Raw genomic sequence first — 24,143 nt, forward strand, 5'->3', positions numbered from 1 at the left:
AATCAATTGGAGGGCCATGAGTTTGAGACCTCTGTCTTACAGTATATAACATTTACTGTACTTAAGTATCAAGAGAATTTTCTGATATAAAATGTACTTGTTTTATAAAAGTATTAAAATAAGCAAGGAGTTAAAATTAGCAACGGGGGTTCAGTGGTAGAGCAAGTTGTCTATCAACTGGAAGGTTACTGGTTTGATTGCCGGCTGTGCCGTCAGTGTATGAATGGGTATGAAAGATTTGTGAATCTGTGAATGGCAAAAACTGTTGTGTAAAGCAGCTTTGAGTGGTCATCAAGACAAGTGCTATGGAAATAGAGACCATTTACCAACTCTTCTCTAGCAACAGAGATAGTTAGGGGAAATGTGTGGAGTAAAAGTTGTAAAGTTGCTAGAAATATAAATGATAAAGTAAAGTACAGATACCTGGATTTTGTACTTAAGCACAGCAGTATTTGTACATGTTGTATTACAATACTGGCGTTTAGTAATAACAATATAATAAATTAATAATAATACCATCTATGAAGGAGACTGAAGAAATAAAAGTAAGACAGAACGTTCAGAAAAAGAAATCCTGAAAGGGAAAGAGTTTAACACCAAATATCACTTAGGTATTTATGTGTAAGGTGCTCCACGTCAGCAGATGGCACTATGAACATCCTGTCACATGTTTAAAGGTCCACGAAGTCCACGAGCATCGTTGACCATTGGCTGATGCGGTGGCTTTTTCACTTTGTGTAGTTACGTCAAGTTAAGCAGATTACATCAGATACTTGGCGGAAATCATGTATTTACCCTTCGAAATAAAGTTTATTACACATGCGGAAGCACGTAAGGTACATACAATGACCAATAAGCCAATTACAATACATTAATATACATTTAATAATGGTATAAACTAGTGTAAATACAATCTAAATGCAATTAAAAGGCAATTTCTTGGTGCAGTTTCTTAACTTTGAAAGAATGAACCGGAAGCATTTGTTATTAACGTCCAATAAGAAAGCCACTTCACACTACTCACAACTGTTGTCTAACAACAATGAGAAAAAGGTAGAAATTTAAACTGTGCTATTCAAGCTGCTTCAAAAAAGGTACAGTTACAAAAATTAAATACATAGAAAAATTGGGCACGTTTTGTTATTTGTTGATAGTTTGTGGAGCCTGCTAGCTTTGCACGCCTCGCAGTTTGGGAGCGTGGCTAAAGCTAATCAGCGAGTTAGCCTTCGTGTCATCAAACTTGCACGTTGCACGCGCCGCTAACGTTTAAAGTGACAAAAAACAGAACGTTATTCATTATAATCATACTGGTTGTCTTTAAAAGTCATACAATATATAAAAGAATGTACGGTTTAATTGTAAGCATTGAGTCCTATTTATTAATAGATAGCAATGAACAAAACGATGCGTTTTATGTTGTGCAGTTATTTGACCGCACAGCTGAACGCAATCATCTGCATTACAATGTTACCACTTTGTAATTATCAATTCTGGTACTTAAAACTTTGCTCTCAAAGTATAGACTTTTACCAAGACGACTATACTTATACAACAGGCATTTTTAAGTACATTTATGTAGCTAATTCTTTAATTATATGAATTGATGAGTGTAGAGGTTATTTGCACGTTTCCTGATGTTTGGTTTAATGACGCAACTATTATGAAAACAACGTAGCAACATTTTGGGGCAGAATCATTTAGAAAATATTTTTAATTGGATTGTGATTTAACGTGAAATGTGTGAAGGTACAGTTCATTATTGACTGCTTACTAAACAACAATACCATTAAAATATTAACTTGTATATTGTCATGCAGCAATGAAAACTTTAATATATGATTGTACAGTATTTGGCATAGAACATATCAATTGCAGCCTTTACAATTTTGCTAGATGCACTGTTTCAAGTCACATTTCTGGTGCGTAAATAATGATTCTGTGTTCAGCCCGACATGATATTGATAATAAAACATCATGATAAGAGAAGAATGACTCACAACAGAGGGTTATGATGACCTGACCCCATTGTGAACCCATTGGATGGATGCACTTTGTACCCTGTGATTCCAAACCCTAGTAATGGATCTGCACTTCTGCTACTAAACTCAAGCCACATTACATTTTATGCCTTAAATTAGTCACTTTGATCTGTGGTGGCACAGGCTGAGTCAGATGATTGTTTTTTTTAGCAAATGTGTCACTGCAACTTTATATTGAACAAAATAACAATACCTTTAATACTCGTATCTTTTTTTTCCCTCATTTTAGGTTTATGATTTGTCCACAATCACACCTGAATGCAGGTACCTCAAAGAGTATTAGCTCTTAAAACTGTGTGCGCAGGTGTGCAGAGTCTTCAAAGACCTGTGAGGACTTGGCGACTCCGGAAAGTGTGCAGATCCTCTCCTGGCTCTTCATGCTTTGTACTTCAATCTCCACCTGTATCTGTGTCTACTTTTTCCAGGGAATTCTGTCATTTTCCCCTGGTTTTCCATAAACACATCCTCTTCCGAAACCACCCTCCCCTGGTTTCCCCGCATCAGTGTTTCTCTGACGAGCCAGATATGGCGGAACAGAGGTTCCTTGTGGAATATGCCAAGCGCGGCACAGCAGGGTGTAAGAAGTGCAAGGACAAAATTGCAAAGGGCATAGTGCGCATAGGGAAGGTTGTGCCCAACCCGTTCAGCGAATCTGCAGGAGAGATGAAAGAGTGGTATCACGTGAAATGTATTTTTGAGAAGCTAGAAAGGGCCCGAGCCACCACGAAGAAAATCGAGGACATCACAGATTTGGAAGGATGGGAGGAACTACAGGATGAAGACAAGGAGCTCGTTAATAAACATGTTTCAGGTGCGAACGACACATTTTTAATTGTCAAGTTTCTCCACAAGATTAAGTTCTTAAAGCATGTTCCTATTTTTTGTTCAATTCTGCTTAAGTCTAGGAATTAAACTTATTTTAAGAATACACTATAATGTGAGTTATTATGTGACATTTTAATAAAAAGACACTTCTCTAAAACAAGTCCAAAACAAAAACCAGATGACTTTGATGTTTAGCAATTACGCTATTTTTTAATCTACGATTTCTCTGTTATATGAAGCAAAGAAACCAGAAAAATCTGTCAAACAATTATAATAGGTGACTATTAATTATTGTAATTGAGTAATCATTGCAGCTCGAACAAGAAATGGCAATTGTATCCTTTGTGATTTGCAAACTGCATCATCATCATCATCTCAAATTGCTATGTGCTACATTTAAAACATTTCTCTTGTCTTATAGCCCTGATGGCCAAAGTCAATGCAAGTCCAAAGAAGAAAGTACAAGCCAAGTTAAACACTGGCCAACTGATGGCTCCCCCTGCTGACCCGTCTGTCAACGCACCGCGCAAGTTTTCAGGCTTCACAGGTAAGAAATAGACTAGTGTCTTATTTATAAATGTACTGACATGAAGAGTGTGAATAAAAACTTCTGGGAATCTCTGAGCCGAGTTGAAGATGTCCAGCTTCTCAAAGATTCAACAAGACGTTTGTCTTTCTGTGTGATTTGTTTGCTAAAAATCTTTGACAGTTCTTGCTGCTGCTGCTGCTGCTGCTGCTGCTGCTGCTCACTAATGATTTCCCTCACTATCTTGGCAATGATGCACAGTTAATTCCTGTCCAGTCTGGACTGTAGCAATAAAGAAATGGAAGTCGTACTATTTATTACTTAATTACTTAATTCCAGCTTCAATGAAAGAGTGTGAGAGTTTAAAAACACAAGTATAAATAATGAAACACAGCTTTAAATGAAAAAAAAAACCCACAGAAGTTTAATTTGTATGCAGCCCAGGAGGTTCAGCAAGGACAGGATGTTCCTGGTGTCGGACAGAAACAGATACAACTGTAGCCGTTAGCAATTCGTTTATTTATTCTAGACGAATTTAAGGGACATTTGTGCCATTAAGGCAAAATGCAGACGCTAAAACTAATTCTCTATTTACCAAATTTCCACTTTAAAAGTGATAATAATGGCTTGACTTCATGAACCCATTCAGACTTGATCCTCTGTGATATCACGGTCATACGTGCGTCCTTGGCTCTGAAGCCACATTCTGAGGTGGTTTAATAATAAGGTGGATTGTCCACATTCCTGAGCTGCACAAATGCAATATATCCTCAAGACCGATTAGATACTCCTCCTCCTTAATCTGACAAGTGGTAAATTAGCCAAAAAAGTAGCCACAGTCAATATTAACTCTGATTGACAAATTATTTCCATTTCCTAATCATTAAAGCTTTTTTTTTTTCCCCAGCACAAGGAGCGCTTTGATTCACTCAAGGTCCTTTTGGCTTTGTCACTCCCACACCAAGACGTGGGTTTCTTTTTAAGACACTGCACTGACTTGACACAACTAACCTCAACCATAACCAGTCAGTGCCTAAACTTAATCTAACCACAATTCAAAATTTGAGCCCTGAAGTTGAGGATTATGAGGACTACTAGTCCTAACAAGGTCACTGTTTGAGTCAAAAAAAGGTCAGAAGAGGTATCAAATCATAATTTAACTGTCACATAGGTGTGTATTTGAATAAAGGGGCGGGGAAACCCAGATCCAATCAGATGTGATCACAGGAGATGCATTTTAATCCTACCTGTGAACAGTCATACTTATTACCAGGTCTACACTGTGATTTTCTCTGTACCAAGCTCGTCTCATTACTTGTATTGTTCCACTTCACTCAGCGGCGAAGGCTGGCTCTTCCAGCGGTGCAGGACCATCGTCGTCTTCCTCTTCCCCCGCCAAAGCCAGTCAAGGTAGCCCGCTGTCCATCCAGATGTGCGACCCCCAGCACAAGGACTGCCTCCTCAGAGAGTTCCGAAAGCTCTGCGCCATGGTGGCAGAAAACAACAGCTACAATGCCAAGACGCAGATCATTGAGAAGTTTCTGAGGAAAGGCTCTGGTGGAGGTTGGTGTTTTTGTTTACTCAGCGTCTGTTTAAAAAAAAAAAAGAAAAAATACCCAAGGCGAGGATTCTGTGAGAAAATGTTGGACTCAGATGTTTCTTTTCTACCGCCCAAGATAAGTTCCATGGAGACCTTTACCTTACGGTGAAACTGCTGCTGCCGGGCGTCATAAAAAGCGTCTACAACCTGAACGACAAGCAGATCGTAAAACTCTTCAGCCGCATATTCAGAGCCAACCAGGACGACATGGTGCGCGATCTGGAGCAGGTATGTTCTCACACGCGAAGTCTGATGTTCAGTTGGGGGTAAATGTAATCGCTACGAGTCCTCATTCACATGGAAACAGAACGTTTCCCTATAAGATCTTTTTCTCCCGTCAAGTTTAACGGCAGCTTGCATTCATGTGTCATTACTGCCATCTAGAAAACATCGACACTCGTATTCCTTGTTGTCTCATTCTCTCATCAATTCTATCCTTTTCTCATCCTCATCTCATCTTCTTTTCCACAGTCTTATCCTCTCCTTCCCTCAATCTCATTCTCACATCTCCTTATCTCATCCTCTCGTTCCCTCAGTCTCATCTCCTCACTCTCCTCAGCCTGATCTCCACAAGCTATTGTGTATATGCCAGGCCTGCATGTGGCGCTGTAACACTGCCACAGAACGACAGAGAATGGAGAAGAGATGAATCATGTGCATGTACTGTCGCTAGCAGTACAAATTCCAAACACAAGCAGAGGAAGATAAAAATGACTATTGTTTTTCCAAAGAAGCCATTTTCCTAAAATAGCGTTTATGTGAACTGGCGTCTTTGTTTTAAAGGGCGACGTATCTGAGACGGTGAGGATGTTCTTCGACGATAGTAAATCGTTCCCTCCGGCTGCCAAGAGCCTGCTAACCATCCAGGAAGTGGACGCCTCCCTGACCCGCCTCGCCCAGCTGACCAAGGAGGACGAGCAGCAGACCGAGCTGGAGGCCATTGCCAAAAAGTAAGGCAGTACATTATCATGTCGTTATTAATTAGGCCGGGCAGTAAAGTAGTGCAGATAAGGTAATTCATTAAAAGAACAAGCAGTGCAGACCTGATCTATTAAAACAGTTTATGACTCTTGCTTTAATGCATCCAAAAGTGACAAATCAAGTCAAGTCAATTTTATTTATATAGCTCCAAATCATAACAGAAGTTATCTCGGGGCACTTTTCATATAGAGCGGGTCCAGACCGTACGCTTTATGATATTATTTATGGGGACCGCGAAATGAGCAATCACTTGGCAGCGGCAGAGAAGGAAGAAAACACTTCCTTTAAAAGAGGCAGAGACCTCGAGACCTCAGGGTGGGTGGCCATTTTCCCTCGAACCAGTTGGGCGTAGAGAGAAATGGAGATGGGCATGAACCACTTTTATTTATGGAGCACTTTCCATATGCGAAGATGGATTCATGCGGTGCAGGGACACTTACCAACATATAAATATTAGAAATCAATAAAATGTTAAAAATTATAATCAAAACTAATGTTAAAAAGAGTGTAAAAGAGATTAAGTGTTAGAAGAAAAAAAAGAGTATGTAAATAGGTTAAAGAAAAGAGGCACAAAGCTCTAAAGCAGGGTTTCTCACTCCTGGTCCTGGTCAGCCACTGTCCTGCATGTTTTAGGTGTTTCCCTTACATGACATGTCATTTAGCAGACACTCTCTATCCAAAGTGACTCACAGTGAAAACAAAAACACACCTGATTGAAATAAATGCGTCATTGTCAGGCTTCCGCAGAGCTTACTGACGAGCTGACCATTTGAATCAGGTGTTTTTGAGCAGGGAAATATGTAAAACATGCAGGACAGTGGCTCCTCAGGACCAGGAGGGAGGGAGGGAGGGAGAGAGAGAGGGAGATGGAGGAAGAGAGAGTGCCTGGAGCCTTGTGAGCACCAGGGAGTAAACAAACACACAGTGGTTTTTCACAACGTTTAACAATCATCTTGTTGACAGGACAATATGGACTTGGATGATTCACTGAGACTGGAGGGGAGGTTGAATGGAAACATGTAACAAAGCCCTGAAATAATGAAAGAATAACGTATTGACTGGAATAAAACGTAAAACATGATATTCTGATATCAGGAGGAGGGGATTCTTTTCCGTTGGTGAAAAAACATCTGCCTATTTGAAGAGACATGAGGCGATATGAAAACTTCCACAATAATTGGGATTTACGATATTGTTACATTAATTAATAATACACTTTAATATTGTTACTTTTTTAAAGATTAGATAGACCCCAGGCTATGATTTTTTTTTATTTTTAACATGAAATATTTTACGACACTCCTGTGTAAAAAGCCAGTGGAGGCAGACAATAATTGTAATTCTTCATTATTTGGAAATCTTATTATTTGCTTGTGCTTGTTTCTTATTGTTAGGATTTGCAGGTTTTTTCCAGCTTTTTTAGATTTCCTGCCTTAGGCAAATCTTTCTGTCTCTCGCTCACACACACACACACACACATACACACGCATGCGTGCATGACATCTTTATCTGACATTTCTACCCTGCATGGCAGCATAAGACCCCACAGTCAGAGTTTGTTTATGTGTCATAAATTTCACGTTGCTTGCTGTAGACAAGACTCGGGCCATATTTTCTGCTGTGCTTAACAAAATATGTGTTTTGAAGTTTGTGAAGGAAGCAGAAATGAAGCAGATTATATTCTTAATTTATTTAAGTTTCTGTCAAATCCAAGCAAGCAATTAAACTAATGCATTTTTGTTACTTGTGTTTTAACCTTTTCTGGTCGTTAATGTTTATATTTCAGCTTCATAAAACGCTTCTTTTATTATTCCACAGTGATGACGTTTATTCTCTGTTCATTGCAGATGCACCAGTAACGACCTGAAATGCATCATTCGACTAATTAAACATGACTTGAAGATGAACTCTGGAGCAAAACATGTGTAAGTGTCTTTGTGTGATTTTATTTATTTATGTCTTTAAAGATAGAATAAACTGTCTATTTTAGGGACAAGCCGATGCAATACTCTTTTTGTATCTGTTCGATACTGGTCAAAGTCACAGAATCATATCAGTCAAGAGAAACATTTCTAATCAAAAAATCCGATATTAATATGTATTGCATGCTACACTGTGCACAGACTGTATAAATTATATATTTCAGCTGAGTCATGTTATGGGCTGTTATTTCCTCTAATATTTGTTTCACAGTTGGAGAATTATGTCTTTAAAATAGCTTGAAATGTGTTTCATACAAATGTGTTTCATACAGCTTCATACAGACTGTATTGGACTGATATTATGGTATCGGCGGATACTCCAGTTTGTGCAGCAGCAGCAAGCATTGTGTCCTTGGACTTCATGTTTGTTTGCTGAAGTGATGAAATTCACAAGGTTTCTTGAATGCATCTTGAAGCTAAACGCACTGTAGACCAGTGGGCTGAAAACATGCGGCCCGCGGGCCACATCCTGCCCTCGAGCAGATTTCATGCAGCCCGCCACTTAATCCTCTTATGACCATCATGTTAATCAGGCCGCCTGGATTTATTTTCATTTTATGTAGAAATGTCAAAATGTTTAACGAGTGAGTGCTTCCGCCCCTTTTCCAAAGATAACTTTTACTTTTCATGTCTGGCATTTATTATTTAACCGTTTAGGAATGACGCTGCTGAGATGCTGACGTCACAGACGTGTATAAGTGTATCTCGTCTGTGATTGGACGCTCATTCCGCATATTAATAAATTCATTTAGCATGTTATGTTTTTATTATGAACTATATTATTGTTCCATATCCATAACACAAACATTTAGTTTAAAATTCAGTGAAATATTACAAAATACTGTTACTGCAATATAAATTTTAACCATCGTCCACCCCTGATGAACAGTTGCTTTTCCCTCAAACGGTTACTTGACCAGCCCCCTCCTGACCAGATTACATGCTCAGTGGCGATAACGCCCGTAGCGTAGAAGCCACTCAAAAACCAGACTGGAGAGCAGTCAAACATCAAATATTCATTTCTATGCCACAACACCAACATAACTTGAACAAACTCAAAACATTTCTCAGTCATCAAATCAAATTTATCTTAAGGTTAAAAGTGAGGAAGAGTTACAGAAAAAAGTGACTTACCCACTACTTGTGGGTCTTCCAAACGAGAGCTCAGTCACTGGTGCAGGTCTCTTGAAAGCATCTTCAGGTTCTCCTGCTCCAGGGATCAGCTCACTTCTCCAGTCTTGTTTCCACACAGAACTATCTTTTTTTCTTAGTTAATTGACCAAAATAACTTTAATCAAACTCACTTCTCACAGCATTCATTCCTCCTTCAAGCTTCTCGTTTGTTCCCTCCTCTCCTCCCAGGTGTAACTGATTTATCATTCGCCCCTTCAATTCCGCTCTAGTATCCGCTCTCCACTTCTTGTTACAATCTTGACTAACCTCTTTTATTTTTGCTCTCTTTTTCTTCTTTTTTTTGCAGTTTGGATGCCGTGGATCCAAACGCATACGACGCCTTCAAGGCCTCTCGTAATCTGGGCGACGTGATCGAGCGTGTTTTGAGGAATCAGCAGGAGGCGTCCAACGGTTCGGGACAGAGGAAACTCCTCACTGTGGAGGCTTCGCTCATGACCCCGGTCCAGCCCATGTTGGTGAGTAGACACCAGAGGTCTCTATCGCCCCTGTGACCCCTCAATCTATTTAATGCAGCCCCACCACTCAATATCAAGATTTAATGAGTTATTTCTGTCTGTTTTTTGTTAGTTTTAGATACCTTTTGCATCATAAATGTGTCTTATTGTTATACATGTCAAAGAAACACTTTTCTGGAGTTGTGCAACATTGATTGTTGATTTTCCAGGTGCTAGAAGCTGCAGCTCGACCTCAGAAGCGTTAGTTTTGTATTTTTGGGCAATTTGTAAAGAAATATTTAATATTTATTGCAAATGTCTTTGGACTGGAACTAATGATTATTTTCTCCTCGATAAACAGAGTACTTGTTTGGTCCATAAAATGTCAGAAAATTGTTTTTCAAACCTGGAAATTATGACGTTCTCTAATGTCTTGTTGTCCTCAAACCAAAATGCATTTTTAGTTAAATGGAGCAAAGAAACGATAAAATATTCACATTTAAAAAGCTGAAAAATCTAAAATCTTCTTTTTAATTCTTTAAAAAATACTCAAACCGATGACTCGATTATCAATAGTTGACAATTCATTTAGTAATTAATCAATTGAGTAATTGTTTCAGTGATGTAAAAGGAGCCTTGTGCATTTGTGCAGAAAATTGAAGTTGCAAAGTAAAGCTAAATTAATCAGCGTTGGAGTCTTTTTTTATATAAATAAAACAAGTTTTCTCAATTGTGAAATGATTAAAACTGAATAATCCTGGTTTGTGGACTAAGGAAAATTGAGAACATGATATTGATTAACTGTGAAATAACCACTGACATGATAATCATAATCACATCATGAGGAAAATGATAACTGACGTCATAAATCAAATGAAAAGGAGCCTACTTTTCTCACCGACTTGCATACAAACTAGTGGAGGCGCCTCCTGATGGCCACTCAGGAGAATACAGATTTCAAATGCTTCCTTATTGCCTTCACCCTCCTGAGCAGGGATGACATTGATTTTTCTTCTCTCGAACATACAGTCTCTGATCACTGCATCCACTTGTGCCCATTGTAACTGAGTCAAACACACACACACACAGCACGACCTCCAAGGAATGACCTAATTTAATTGTTAGATCATTGTGCATCAGTTATCCAGCAGTGAGCCGATACTGTAATCATCCTTTCTGGCTTCAGGCTACAACACTGTATGTGGGTTATCAGCGGTAGTAAGACCTGAGTAAATTAGAAATAGATTTCCGATAAAAGGATGATAATTAGTTCTTTAATAGCTTGGATTTATAAAAAAAAAGCCTTCAGTGATATAAAATGATTTTGATGCCTTACAGCTACACCTCTGTGCATATAAAAACAAAAGATGTAGATTATAGGAAATGCTGTCGATCAGTTCAGGAGATTAGCTTTTAATTCGTAGTTTGCAGTCGACGGCTCCAGCTGGACCTCACAGATAAACCCATGTTGAGTCCTCATTGACAAAATTAATGCAAGTGCTAATTCAGCAAGATGCACACACACAAACACATGCACAAATAAATAATAAACACAAAACCCCACGGAGCATTAGCTTTCACATTACACAGCAGACTTTTAATTACACAGTATGAGAGTAAATTTAAAGTCGCTGCAGCTTTATCACATTTCAGTTTACAAATGTGCAACACGGTCCAGCTCACAGCTGGAACCCTTTCACTCCTGACGTCCTGTACATCAGTCTGTGGAGGATTAAAATGCTGAATCAGTGCCTGATATATGCTGTGGACTGAGTAGAAGAGGAGAAACGTGATGGTGTATGTAGCTTGGCTATGTTTTTAGTCTTTGTGATGCTAGATGTGAATTTTTGTATATCGCGCTGCGTCATTCGCATCATATGCACCCCTAGATCATTTTTGTGCTATTTTTGTGTGCATTTGCATCAAGCTTTTCCTCATTTTTTATTTTATTTATTTATTTTTTTTTAAATGGTCTCTGTGGATGTAGAGCTGCGAGTGTAGCATAGATTTATAAAAGAAAGAGGGAAAGGTTGAATGTAAAATGTCTTCTGTGGGGTAAAATGACTAACGCAATGTCCTTGACATCTTGCTGAAAGGTGTTACAAAAATAATGTAGGGAAAGTAATGTTTTCTGTCGTTCAGTTCAGTGGTTCTGGCACTGAAGTGTTTCCAGTCGACAGCTGTGTCTGACACTGACTGCAGGACGTGAATGTGAGAATCTCTGGTTGGTCTTTGTGTCATTAGGAGGTTTCAGCAAAAGTAAAAAAAATAATTCAAATCAAGCAAATGACACAAAAACACGAATGATTCTGTAAGTAAATACATGGCGTGAAAAAAAGCGTGACCGCTGCATTAGCAAGCTTACCCAAAAACTACCAAACCATTTACTTCTTCTGTTTGTGTATTTTTGATTTGTGCGTCATTAAAACATATTAAAAACCTCTTGATTTTTAAGGGGTTCCTCAAACAAAACCTGGATTTTAATAAACTGAATGAAAAAAAAGCCATTAATATGTTAAAATAGTAGGAAAACAAAGTGACACAGGTTAGTCAAAATGTTCTCATATGTCTTGTTTTGTTCTCATTTCAAAACTAAAAAGAATCAGGAAGCTTGTTTTAAAACATTTGAATCAAGTAATTTTCAACACTTCCCCAGAAACTAAATATTTTGTTGTCAGATCGCCAGTGAAGAAAAAGACATTTTCCCAGTGAATTTTTCCAGTGATTCTTTTTTAATGAAATGTAACATTAAGAATTTGGTTACTTGCTTGACCGTCGTCTCTGTTTTCAGGCGGAGGCGTGTAAATCCATCGAGTACGCCATGAAGAAATGCCCCAACGGCATGTACTCGGAGATCAAGTACGATGGCGAGCGCGTGCAGGTCCATAAGAACGGAGACGTCTTCAGCTACTTCAGCCGCAGCCTCAAACCTGTGCTGCCGCACAAAGTCAGTCTCTCACACACACACACACACACACACACAGACAGACACAAAGACAAACAGTACAAATGTGTGTCAGAATAAAACATGGCCAGGTTTGCCCCCGGGGGATTAGCAGTTTAACGGTGTTATCCCAGCGTGAAATTCCGACATTCCTCCACGGCAAATTTTCCCTGCATTTTCTCTGCCAGCAGGAGCATGACAGTTATAAACATGCGTGGATAAATACTGCAACATGTTAATTAATTTAGCGCTAAATTAATCAAAGGCACAAGGGAAATAAAGCCAAATAGTGTTTACATGTAAGGATATACAGTATATCATGAAAACACACAGGGAAGCTTTTATGTAAGCTTTTCTTTTTTTTCAAAGGAGAGCCGTTTTTCATTCTCCAGATATATTTAAATTAATGCAGTTTAAACCAGAGGTCGAGCAATTCACTGTTTTGGCTGATTAATTATATTTCTTACAATCAAATCTTGTTTAAAAGCTCCAAATTATTATTTTCATAATGAATCAATCTGTCCTTTATGTTGAACTTTGTTAGTTATGCTTTAAAATTGGTAACATTTTAAACATTTATCTGTAAACTATTATTTGAGCGTAATATTAAGAAAAGCAACTGAGAAGAACAAATCAAATCAATGTGTTATTTTCTCTATTAATTGAGTACTTGTTTACGCCAAAGAAAAGTCAGATAATGTTGAACAATGTTTCCCAAACCTGGAAATGTTGACGTTGATTCAGTTTTAATGATTCTTTGTTTTATGGAGCAAAGAATCCAGAAAATATTCATGTTTAAGAAGCCGAAAAATCCCAGAACCGATTAGCCGCTGCCACCTTGTGATAGTTGTTTATCACCGCAGTCGTTGATTGGACATTTTTCCGCTTTGTATCATTTTTTTATTGCAATGACTATTGAAGTAATTGGAACATTGTTATTGCAAGTTTTCTTGGAATATCAGAAACAGACTGATGTTTGATTTCCCTTGGGAATGGAGGGTCATTAAAAATCCACTGTGTCAGTCGAGCTCAAGTTAATACCCTATACGTTTAGTGTACACAAATTGCATAAAACCCAGAAAAACATATTTTAAAATGTGTCAGGACGGGTCAGACTGCTTTAAAGGAACACAGCATACATAAACAAAAAACAACAACAATGCTGAGCTGTGCTGGACATAATTTCCCCGTGTAACAGCTCTGCTCGCTCTCACCATCAGCCACATGGCTAAACACTCGCCCTCAGCCTCTGTAATTAGCCAATTTAATGCCAATGTTAGGTTCACATTCAGTAAAGGGTCGGGGGGCGGGAATGGAATACAATTACAACAGTCCAAATTTCCCTAATGCTCTTTTATTCAGATAAATGAATGAGATTTGATCTTGACCTTCTTTCTTTCTTTTTTTTTTAAATATAGGTGGCTCATTTCAAAGAATACATCCCTCAGGCTTTTCCTGGCGGTCACAGTATGATACTGGATGCTGAAGTCCTGCTCATCGACACAAACACCAGTAAACCCCTGCCCTTTGGGACCTTAGGCGTCCACAAGGTGAGGGGACATTGAAATGTCTCACACAACAGCATCATTTTTGGTTCTAATTTCTTCTCCCGTCTCGTTTAGAAAGCAGCATTTCAGGATGCCAAAGTGTGCCTGTTTGTTTTCGACTGCATCTTCTTCAACGGTGTGAGTCTCATGGAGAGGTAATGCTGTTTCCACTTCATCGACATCCTCTGTTCTGTCGTTTTTGGGCTTTTCCATCAGCGATAGCACCTGGTGCTTTTTTTTTAGTGCCTGCTCTGACGAGGTTCCAAGCGAGCCGAGCCGATACTAAAATGTGACGTCGATATTTCTCATCACTGGAAGTGTCATGAGCGTGACATCCGACACGAGAATCAAAGCCAACAATGCCGAAGTGTAGATCAGTTAAAAAGACTTAAAAATCCCGGAAAACATCAAGCGTTAATCTACAACATTTAGCCAAGGAAATGTCTAAAGTATAAACATTAACAGCAGCACTGCCGAAATTGCTCCGGTCATGCAGGAAGTACTGAACGATGATTCTAATGATTCAATTACACCGAAAACAACTGCTTCACAAGTCACTAGTTTGTGCATTTGTGTCGCATACAAAACACCGTCACAGCAGTTTCACACAGCTGTGATACAATGACTCCGCCCACGTTAAGGAGGTCCAATGAAGTAATTGAAGACCATACCGAACCAAGTTGAGTAGTTTAAGAACTGTAAAGTGGAAAAGTGCCATTAGACGTGTGTTTGCATTTCTCCAGAGACACGAGAGTCATATAAAAATATTCCTCCCTTCACTGGCATCATGTACATTTCAGTATTTATTCCCCAGCCTCAGTCACAGGTTTAGTTGTTCAGTATTTATCTAACGATATGTAACGCACAAAAAAACAAGTTCTCTCACGTGTGTCCTCACATCCTTCAGGCCTCTGCGCGAACGCAGGAAGTTCCTGGACGACAACATGGTGGAAGTGCCAAACAGGATCCTGTTCTCTGAGATGAAACACGTCACAGTGAGTGCGACGCCTCTGAATGTCGACTTTTTTGCTGTAATATCTATAAAATGTTTGATTAAATTGTCCTGTGTGTGTGTGTGTGTGTGTCAGAGAGCGGGAGATTTGGCTGAAATGATAACGCGCGTCATCAGAGAAGGACTTGAAGGCCTCGTGCTAAAAGATGTTAAGGTAAGATTTTATTGTACATTTAGATGTTAAATTACCGCATAAGTTAATTGCATTCTTCACCTACAAAAAAAATCAACAAGATATAATTAAAGATATATTAAAGCTTGAAATCACAGATGACTACGTAGATCATAACTTATTTTAGGAATAATATCGACTTAGTTCAGAAGATGGAGCAGCAGTAATTTATTTATAGGAGAAATTGTCTTGTTTATTTAGAAGAACAGAGCTAAAAAATGGCCGATAGTTTGCTGATTCTGCACGGTCTCTCACAGCATTTTTTACTGAAATGCTTGTTACAAGGAACATTATTTTATTTTATATTTCATTATTGCAAGTGACTTGGTTTGGATAAGAATTGCAAGAGAATGAAAACTGCACTTCTCAGAAAAACAGAGCAAAATCTATTACTTTTAGGTAAAACACAGCTCGATAATTCAGAAAACCAGCGCAGAAATTAAAATATCTTGTATAATTCAGTGAAAATTGCGTTGATGACGACTTTTCTGAAATAGTGAACGTTTTATCTATTAGTTGTGTTTAAAAGTAAAATTTGTATTTTATTTGTTGCACTACTTTGGCATTTTTCTTAAAAAAAAGACAGATAAAAGTTTGAACATAATAAAGAGGTTTTTACTTTACTTTAGTTCCAGTTTAATTATAGACGTAGCTGGAAGACAATGATTTTTATTTAAGGTGTTCTTCACATGTTGTGTCTCAGGGAACCTATGAACCTGGAAAACGCCACTGGCTGAAGGTGAAGAAAGACTATTTGAACGAGGGAGCGATGGCGGACACGGCTGACCTGGTGGTGCTCGGGGCTTTCTACGGAAAAGGCTCCAACGGTGAGTAAAACTCCAGCTGTCGTCCACGGGACATTTAGTCCTCTCGGACACTTTGTCTCACTACATGTGACACTTTTATTGTCCGGGTTTCTTTTCTCCGCTTGAAGCTTTGGCTCCTCGGCTTTGTCCAAATGAGCTAATCAAGAAGGTTTTACTGCTGCTGTTAATTTTTAATAATGCTAATTCTTTTAACGACCGCTGGGACCGTTTTAGGAAACAGCATTCAACTTTGAGCAAAACGGATGTTAAATATGCCTTCAATATTATAATTATATGAACAATGTGAGTGTGAGGCAGGTTGAAAGTTCCACAGCCACTCAATGAAAGTCATAATGAAAAACGTACAAAGAACTTCACAAGAGTTAAGTTAAAAAGAGAAAATATACAGGCATAAAAACATAAAACACGGTTCAGGTAAAACATCTACAGTCTACAAATACTCTCCAATCAGTCAATCAACCAAAACATTGCCTGTAAAGTGTTTTTTAAACAAATCAAAGCAATTTAAAGTGCTTTACATGCAATTTACAAAAACAACTGAAAATGTTCAGTTTTTTGCATGCAAAAGCAATCAAATCAATAATAATTAAAGAAGCTTTAAGATGTAAAATGTTTTGTCATAATTGTAGGATCGAGTGTTGACATGACAGAGTTTTCCTGACACGCCATTTGTCTCGCTAATTTTTTGAACGACACAGCCCCCAAAAAATAACAAATGTTTAATTTAAAAACTAACCTGGTAGCTCAACGACTGACCTCGTCGTCTCACTGGTGTGACATCAGCCGTTTATTCCTCTCCCGTCCCACCAGACGTCTTAAAAGATATGCAGTCTGTGGCTGTAACTTATCTGTGAAAAAAATCTTACAGATTTATCATAGAATAACACAAAACACTTTCTCTAAAAATACCTTAACTTTTAACCCGTTACAATTTAAGAAATTATTTTCCAGGACATTTGGATTTATTTCCTCATTTTACATGACTGGAAAATTGGCTAAACATTTTCTAGGTTTTCCAGGACGCGTGGGAACCCTGTTTTTGTGTCACACCCTAGGAAAAAAAAATTAACTCGAGCAAATGCAAAATTCGTGTCCACGTATTGACTTTGTATCCGATCTCGCCTGGTGAAAAATTCCACGCTGCGTCCGTGTCAATGCTGCATCAACTCAAGCAAGTCTATCTGCCTGGAGTTCCTCCTCACTGAAGGTGTCGTCTTCTTTTTCTCCCTCTTCTTGCCACCAGGGGGCATCATGTCCAGCTTCCTCATGGGCTGTTACGACCCAGACTCAAAGAAGTGGTGCACGGTCACCAAGTGCTCCGGAGGCTACGATGACGCCATGTTGGCCCGACTCCAGAAGGAGCTGGACATGATCAAAATCAGCAAGGTCAGAGAGGATTCACTCACGGGCTCGACACAGGCTGGTGCCGTAAAACTGAAAATTAATCCTCTCTATATGTGTGTGTGTGTGTGTGTGTGTGTGTGCGCACAGGACCCGAGCAAAATCCCAGGATGGTTTAAAGTCGTCAAGAACTATTATCCAGATTTCCTTATCCGTGATCCGCAGGTGAGATCTCATGATTCAGCACATTCTCGCCCTCCCAGTAGAACCTGCAGCTGTATATCTGCGAACCGAAGACCTTTTATACATAAAAAGTGATCAGTTAAAAGCGTCTTCTGCATATGTCCACTGCAGGAAGGTCCACAGATAAATTAAACTGCAGGCGTATTAAGATAATGAACAGCAGAGCTGTGCAGAGCTGCTGCAGGAGGAGTTTACGGCCTGTAGAAAAGTGGAAATACTCAAAAGATTTTATCATACATCCTGTTAAATGCTCTCAAAATAAGTCATGGGGAATTTTCTTTACCGGGATAATTGTAAACAGGGAAAATGCCTAAAAATATGTATCCCGCCAGAGAGTTTTACAGTTTCTTGAAATATAGCGGAATTGCAGCACAACAAAAATAAGCTCCGCCTCCAAAACAGAAGAAATCTAGATTTCTTTCTAAACTCATTAACATCTTTATTTTACTATTTTGTCGTGTTTTTGGTATCGTAAGCACAGTTTTTTGTGTTAACTTGTATTTGAACCAAGCAAATGTAAAGTCCGCCCACATCTGTTCATTTTAGACAAAAAAAGCATGACAATAGAACCTGGAAATCATTTCAGTGTGTTTTGGAGGCTGTTTCTGTTTTTAGTCACAAGAAACAAGGTTTCTTTTAATGTTTATCGCAATGACATTGTGAACTAAACTAAAGACTAAAACCAAATTTGAACAAATGTGATTTTTGTCGTCACATGTTAACAAACGTTAACGTCATTTGTTCCTCTCCCTCTGCAGCGCGCGCCCGTGTGGGAAATCACGGGTGCCGAGTTCTCCAAATCAGAGATGCACACAGCTGACGGCATCTCCATACGCTTCCCGCGCATGACGCGAGTCCGCGACGACAAGGACTGGAAGAGCGCCACCAACCTGCACCAGCTCAAAGTACGGTGTCTATATTTACATCCATGTTTACATGTTTATCAGATGTAGGAGTTTCTGAAAATGGCAGAATCGCCATTATTTCACAGGACATTAAACCCATAATACTATCTTCTATTGATTTTATAATGTATTTGATTAAAGAAAATCATTCTGAGGGCAGAAAATAGGATTGTAAATGATTAATTTAGCAGATATTTGCCGTTTTTAAATAAGCAGTGTTGGTCGATTTTATTCATTAATCATCCAATTTTTACAAATTACACTTTTGTTCTTTTGAAACTTTAGAAATGTTGCTAAAAGTAACTAAAAAAAAAACAATTCTTTTTTATTATGCCAAAAATTACCTGTTTATTGTATAAAATATTTAGTTTATATATTATTTTTATTTAAAATATTGTATCTAATTTCTGCAGTGCAGAAATAAAATGTAGCTTGGAGAGTTTTTCATGTGTTTGTTCTCAAAACAGTTTACAACAATTAAAACTGTGAAATAAATTATAAATATATAAATAAATATACCATAGAAAATAATGTACTAATCAAGAAAAGTAAGTTACATGATGTTAAAATGGAATATAATATAAACTATTTTCACATTGTGATCACAAACTTAAGAAAACATAGTGTGTGTTCAAGAATTGTTGCCGTTATTTTCATCTCTGGTGGAAAATGAGAACAATGTGGTAAATACTAATTATCTGACGTGAAAAGCTTCATCTGTTGTTATTTTCTTCTGACCGCGCAGGAGCTTTTCCGCATCTCTAAGGAGAACTGTGACTTTAAAGTGACCGCGGGACCGTCGACATCCAACGACGACAAAGGTTCGTCGGGAGGCGACAGCAGCGACAGGAATTCACCGCCACCGCCAACGCCGCCATCGTTGGCCCACGGAAAAGCTCCTCCCAAGAAACCAGGTAAGTTCACGCAGCAACAAAAATGACATTTGTGCTGTTTTTAATTGTATAAAATTATGTATATTTTTGTCCTAAAGCTGTAAACTATATTTTTAATCAGACTACCTGATAATATTAATAATCGTCACAATTTCCATTCGACAAAACATTTTCATTTGTGGTTAAAACGCTCGTCTACAACTGCAAATAGTGATTAATTTTGTTAATCGTTATTTCCAAACCTCAAAGTGACTCAGTTTTAATGATTCCTTTGTTAAATGGAGCAAAGAAACCAGAAAATATTCACATTTAAGAAGCTGAAAAATCACATAACTTGTGTTAATTATTATTAGTATTGTTATTATTAATAAAATAAAAAAAGAAAAATAGTAGGCGATAATAAATTGAATAACACAAAGACAGAAGTGCTGAGAAGAAGAACTCTTTATACATTAACACATGTATATAAACAATAAAAAATAACTTTAAAATGAAGTAGAATAAAAGTATGACACAAACAACAGACGTGGACGCGGGACTAGATAAGCTTTTGGCTTCTCCCGTTTTCCCTTTCGGTTATGTGTATTGTGTGAGCTACTCTGCTGGGTGATGAGTGAAATGTGTCATCTAAATGTCATGACCGAAATAAACATATAAACTTATAAATAAATAATAACGAGGTTCTCTTAATTTCCAGGTAACAGTGTTACACCTAAAGCAAAGGTGGCGGCGAAGTCGCAGCCTCGATCTCCGGCCCCTGAGCAGCCTGCTGCCAAAAAGGTGAGTGAGTGTGCTGTGGTCACGTGACTCAGGTGAGTCCCGTGACATCGAAATGGAGCTAAGACCCTTGTGAAATGGTGATGAACGAATGATTTTTGTTTATCACCAGGCGAAGAAGAGTGAGAACGTTTACAGTAACGGACAAACAAAGACAACGGCGGCGAAGTCTCGACTGCTGGAGCCGCGAAACGACAAGGTTAGACCAAACGCAACATTTCATTTACTTTAACTTCAGTTATAATAACCAGGTGTGAACATAAATGAATCGTTAAACAAACAATTGTCAGGTAAATGTTCAAAGTAAAATTAAATATTTGCCTGTTTAACACCCATTCTGATTGGTGCTCTGGAATAACTGTCAAATTTAAACTTATAATTTAAAAAAGGACTGTGACCTTTCAGTTTCATATAAAACGTGAGGATTTTTAATCAGCACAAAGCATAAAGTAGAATAAAAGTCAGTCACAGCTTCAGCGTTGCTCTTAATTAGCACAAAACATGACAAACCTTTGTGTGGTTTTTCATTTTCAAATGATTACTGGATTAATAGGGAAACCAATTATGGAAATTGTCAGGTGCAGTCGATTAAAATGTTAAATTAAAGGTAACTGTTAAATTACTTACAAATACTGTCCTGATCTGTACACGTGGCATTCTACAGACTTTGTTTCTCTCACACAGTGATCGTTTTAAATACGTTATTAAAATGAAAATGCACCATTTGCAATTTCAGTCATAAAAACATGAGGATTTTTATTTCATGAAGTAAAATAATAGTCCGAAAAATGTCAGTAACAGCTTCAGTGTCGCAGTTAATGGACACAAACCACCACACACCTGTGTGTTTCTCCAAAACAAACAAAAACCTCACCATATCTCTGCATGCAGGTGTCTGTGCAGGACGTGTCTTCCTTAAGGGGACAAAAAGTCGTAAAGTTGAAGACATGTTTGAAAGTTAGGCCGAGGTCAGGGTTAGGATTAAATCAGTAGTAATTATGGTTAAATGTCCAAGAAATTAATGTAAGTCAATGTAATGTCCTCTGAAGACATGGAAACCTGTGTGTGTGTGTCCACCTGTGACGCAAGCAGCTCTCCAGTTTCCTCCTCATTATCTCCATGTGCCAAGTCGACTCCCAACCTTCGCTGACGCATGAAATTCACTCCCGTGATTGTTTTTACACTGAACTGCTGCTGCTGCTGTAGTTATTTACACTTCACTTTTAATTAGTTTACTTTCTAAGCAAACAAGCTTCAGTTTAGTTTTCACCACTAACACAGTTTTGACGACAGCAGCTGTAGCACACTTAGGATTCATTTAGTTCAAGTCCGTGTTAAGTAACTATACACCGTTTTATTATTATAGAAAACAGTTTCTCCTCTGTTCAAGATTTTTTATTAGTCGTCTAAAAATATGGCTCGATAATGATAACAATAATAATAATAATAATAATAATAGAGCTAAAATGTGTGTGGAAAACCCCTTTTTAGATTAAATGTTGTCCTGACCTACACATCTTATTCTACACACAGCTACGTGTTTCTATACGGTAAAAATGTGGCTTCTGTACGTGATACAAGATTGTTACTACGTTAATATTCTGTACAAACCACGACATTCGCAAACTTTGGTTTCCACTTAAGAGTCTAAGTTAGTTTGTTTGGGATTTGAAACCAAATTTTAATGATTAAAGTTATCGCTGTTTCCTGTGAGCTGACAAAGTCACACAACAGAACTTTACAGTGACTTAAAACTGGTTAAAAAATGTCACTTCCTTACATGTTACGATAATCTGTTCAAACACGAACTGTGACGTTTGAATTGCATTACACACGTGTGTTGCGTCACTAACATTTTTTCTGACCGTCCTTTTTCCCGCCGCAGACTCTGCTCGACATCTTCAGCGGTGTGAAGCTCTTCCTCCCCGACTCCACGCAGGACTTCGACAAACTGCGGCGATACTTTGTGGCGTACGACGGCGACCTGGTGCCAGACTACGACGCCGCCTTGGCGACGCACACCATGGCGGAGCCCGAGGAGAACAGCAGGGCGGAGAGGGTCACGCCCAGCTGGATCTGGCAGTGCATCCGCAAGAGACGCATGGTCCCGCCCTGTTAATAAACAACAACAATAAAGACAAACAAAACAACACACTTTTTTAACACTGAGTTTAACTGAACTGGGAGTTAATCTTTTTAACTTTTTATTTATAATTTCTTGTCCTCAAGTGGTTTTTACATTTTCTAAACCAGCAACAAAAACTTTATGTTTTTAGTTGTTTTAATTATAGTTTTTGCCAAATCGAGGTCGAAGCTGCTTCACAAATTGTCGCAGAAGCGAAAACGCACACACGTAATATGCATCATTTTTACTGCCAGAGAGACAAGTTCTTTCATTTTGTGAGGTTTTTACGACAGGAATAAACAACATTAATGAAATATCAGGAAAAATGTCACCTAACGCTGTTGAATGTACAGTGAAAGTGATGTTTCGTGTATTTTTATAAACACAGCACCAGAGTTAAAGGAAAAGTGCAGTTTTTTTTCTGTTTAACGAGGAACAACTTTAGAGGTTTTCTATGACTGATAGTCGCGCTGCAACACTTGATAGATGCTTGTTAAATGTGAATATTTAGTGGTTTCTTTGCTCCATAGAACAAAGAAATCATGAAAAGTCAACATTTTCTCACCAAACAAATAAAGAATATGATATTAAAACTGTACTACAGAACACAAGTTTACCATGGGGCTGTAAATAACGATTACTCGAGCTCTTTAAAATTTGATGCTCTCAAATGTCTTCTTCTTTGTCCACTGACCAAAATCATTTGTTTGTTACGTGGAGCAAAGAAACCAGAAAACATTCACATTTAAGAAGCTGAAAAATCAGAAAAGTGGTTTTAATTATTCGAAAAACAAACACTCGTTGACGGTTAATTTAGAAATCGATTAATAATGGTTATAGTCCTAGTTAAGAGAGGAATGTGAGGATGAATCACATGTAGTTCTGGGCAGAGTCTGTAGACCGGTTCATACTAAAAACCGGTGTACAAAATAAAAAGGACCATGACGCGGCAAAAACAGTTAACAAAGGGGGACCCTTTTCACTGCTGCACCACCCACACGTATGCTAATGACTGAGCTGAAGAAGTCACTGTGGTAGAAATAGAAAGTGTCGACAGGTTCTGAAACTGAAATGTTTAAAAACAGGTGAATTTGTATGAAAACGAGCAGCTGTGTTTGTTGTTTGTAAGGTTGTTTTTTTGGGGGGGGGTTTGGACAAAACAATGATTTACTTTACTGCAAATGTTGTCGCTGGAGCTAAAGTTGTAACTGGAGGCGGCAATAAACACTTTTATTGTGAAATTCTGTGGATTATTGGCACAAAAGTTTTTGTTTTTCCCCCAAAAAATGTTTTGTTTTTAATTTCTAGTTGACCGAGCCCTTGTGACCACACTGGACGCTCAGTGACCTCCAGGTCATTTGAGTTTAAGACTCCTGTTTTATACCATGACACGTTCAAATCCTGTGACATTAATGTTTGGTTACACGGCTTTAAACATGTTAAATGAGCAAAGACATTTTAATCTTATTTTAAATCATTTGTCGCCTCTTACATCTTTATTTTAATTTAAGATTTGCCTTTTTTTTCTATCCCCTGGAAACATGAGGCTACGATGAGGCTTAATTAAATGTTTGACTGTATTAAAGCTGTGAGGCAGCTTCAGTAAATCCACTTGAAGCTGCTCTGAAAAAGCCTGAAGGATCTTCAGGAGGAAGAGGAAGAAGAAGAACGTGGAATAAGCAGCAGACGAGTGACGGCGCATCTGCTTCACAGAGTCTGGGTCTAAACAGGTCAGTGGAATTTAAATAAGCCCTGAGCTTGAATATGAATATGTAA

At 38.3% G+C, this 24,143-nt stretch overlaps 2 protein-coding genes across 4 annotated transcripts in view; one reads left to right on the top strand and one right to left on the bottom strand.

Annotated features, from left to right (window-relative positions):
- The first annotated feature begins 984 nt into the window (after positions 1-984).
- lig3 (ligase III, DNA, ATP-dependent) lies at positions 985-23,608 on the top strand. 2 transcript variants are annotated; one of them, XM_044041321.1, is made up of 21 exons: positions 985-1,053; positions 2,269-2,850; positions 3,286-3,411; positions 4,729-4,953; positions 5,067-5,218; positions 5,774-5,940; positions 7,819-7,896; positions 9,434-9,602; positions 12,373-12,528; positions 13,944-14,075; positions 14,148-14,227; positions 14,980-15,067; positions 15,161-15,238; positions 15,960-16,083; positions 17,327-17,469; positions 17,575-17,649; positions 18,426-18,572; positions 19,318-19,486; positions 20,163-20,245; positions 20,355-20,441; positions 22,128-23,608. In XM_044041321.1, exons 2-21 carry the CDS (start codon positions 2,298-2,300, stop codon positions 22,359-22,361), a joined length of 3,066 nt encoding a protein of 1,021 aa, XP_043897256.1. In that variant the 5' UTR covers positions 985-1,053; positions 2,269-2,297; the 3' UTR covers positions 22,362-23,608. The 2 variants fall into 2 exon arrangements, with proteins under 2 accessions (XP_043897256.1, XP_043897255.1); XM_044041320.1 differs by having other exon boundaries at positions 988-1,094.
- rad51d (RAD51 paralog D) overlaps positions 21,577-24,143 on the bottom strand; it is a 37,592-nt gene continuing 35,025 nt past the window's right edge. For both annotated transcript variants that reach the window (XM_044041327.1, XM_044041326.1), the window contains one exon: positions 21,577-22,354. The gene's annotated coding sequence lies outside the window, so the exon portion shown is untranslated. The remainder of the gene's footprint in view (positions 22,355-24,143) is intronic.

Source organism: Solea senegalensis, linkage group LG13, assembly GCF_019176455.1.
Source record: "Solea senegalensis isolate Sse05_10M linkage group LG13, IFAPA_SoseM_1, whole genome shotgun sequence".
NCBI lineage: Eukaryota > Metazoa > Chordata > Actinopteri > Pleuronectiformes > Soleidae > Solea > Solea senegalensis.

Excerpts from the sequence above, each read along its gene's own strand:
- lig3 (XM_044041321.1), top strand. The coding sequence starts at position 2,298 with ATGCAGGTACCTCAAAGAGTATTAGCTCTTAAAACTGTGTGCGCAGGT. Across the intron at positions 9,603-12,372 it reads CCCCGGTCCAGCCCATGTTG|GCGGAGGCGTGTAAATCCAT; the intron begins GTGAGTAGACAC and ends CTCTGTTTTCAG. Across the intron at positions 12,529-13,943 it reads AACCTGTGCTGCCGCACAAA|GTGGCTCATTTCAAAGAATA; the intron begins GTCAGTCTCTCA and ends TTTTAAATATAG.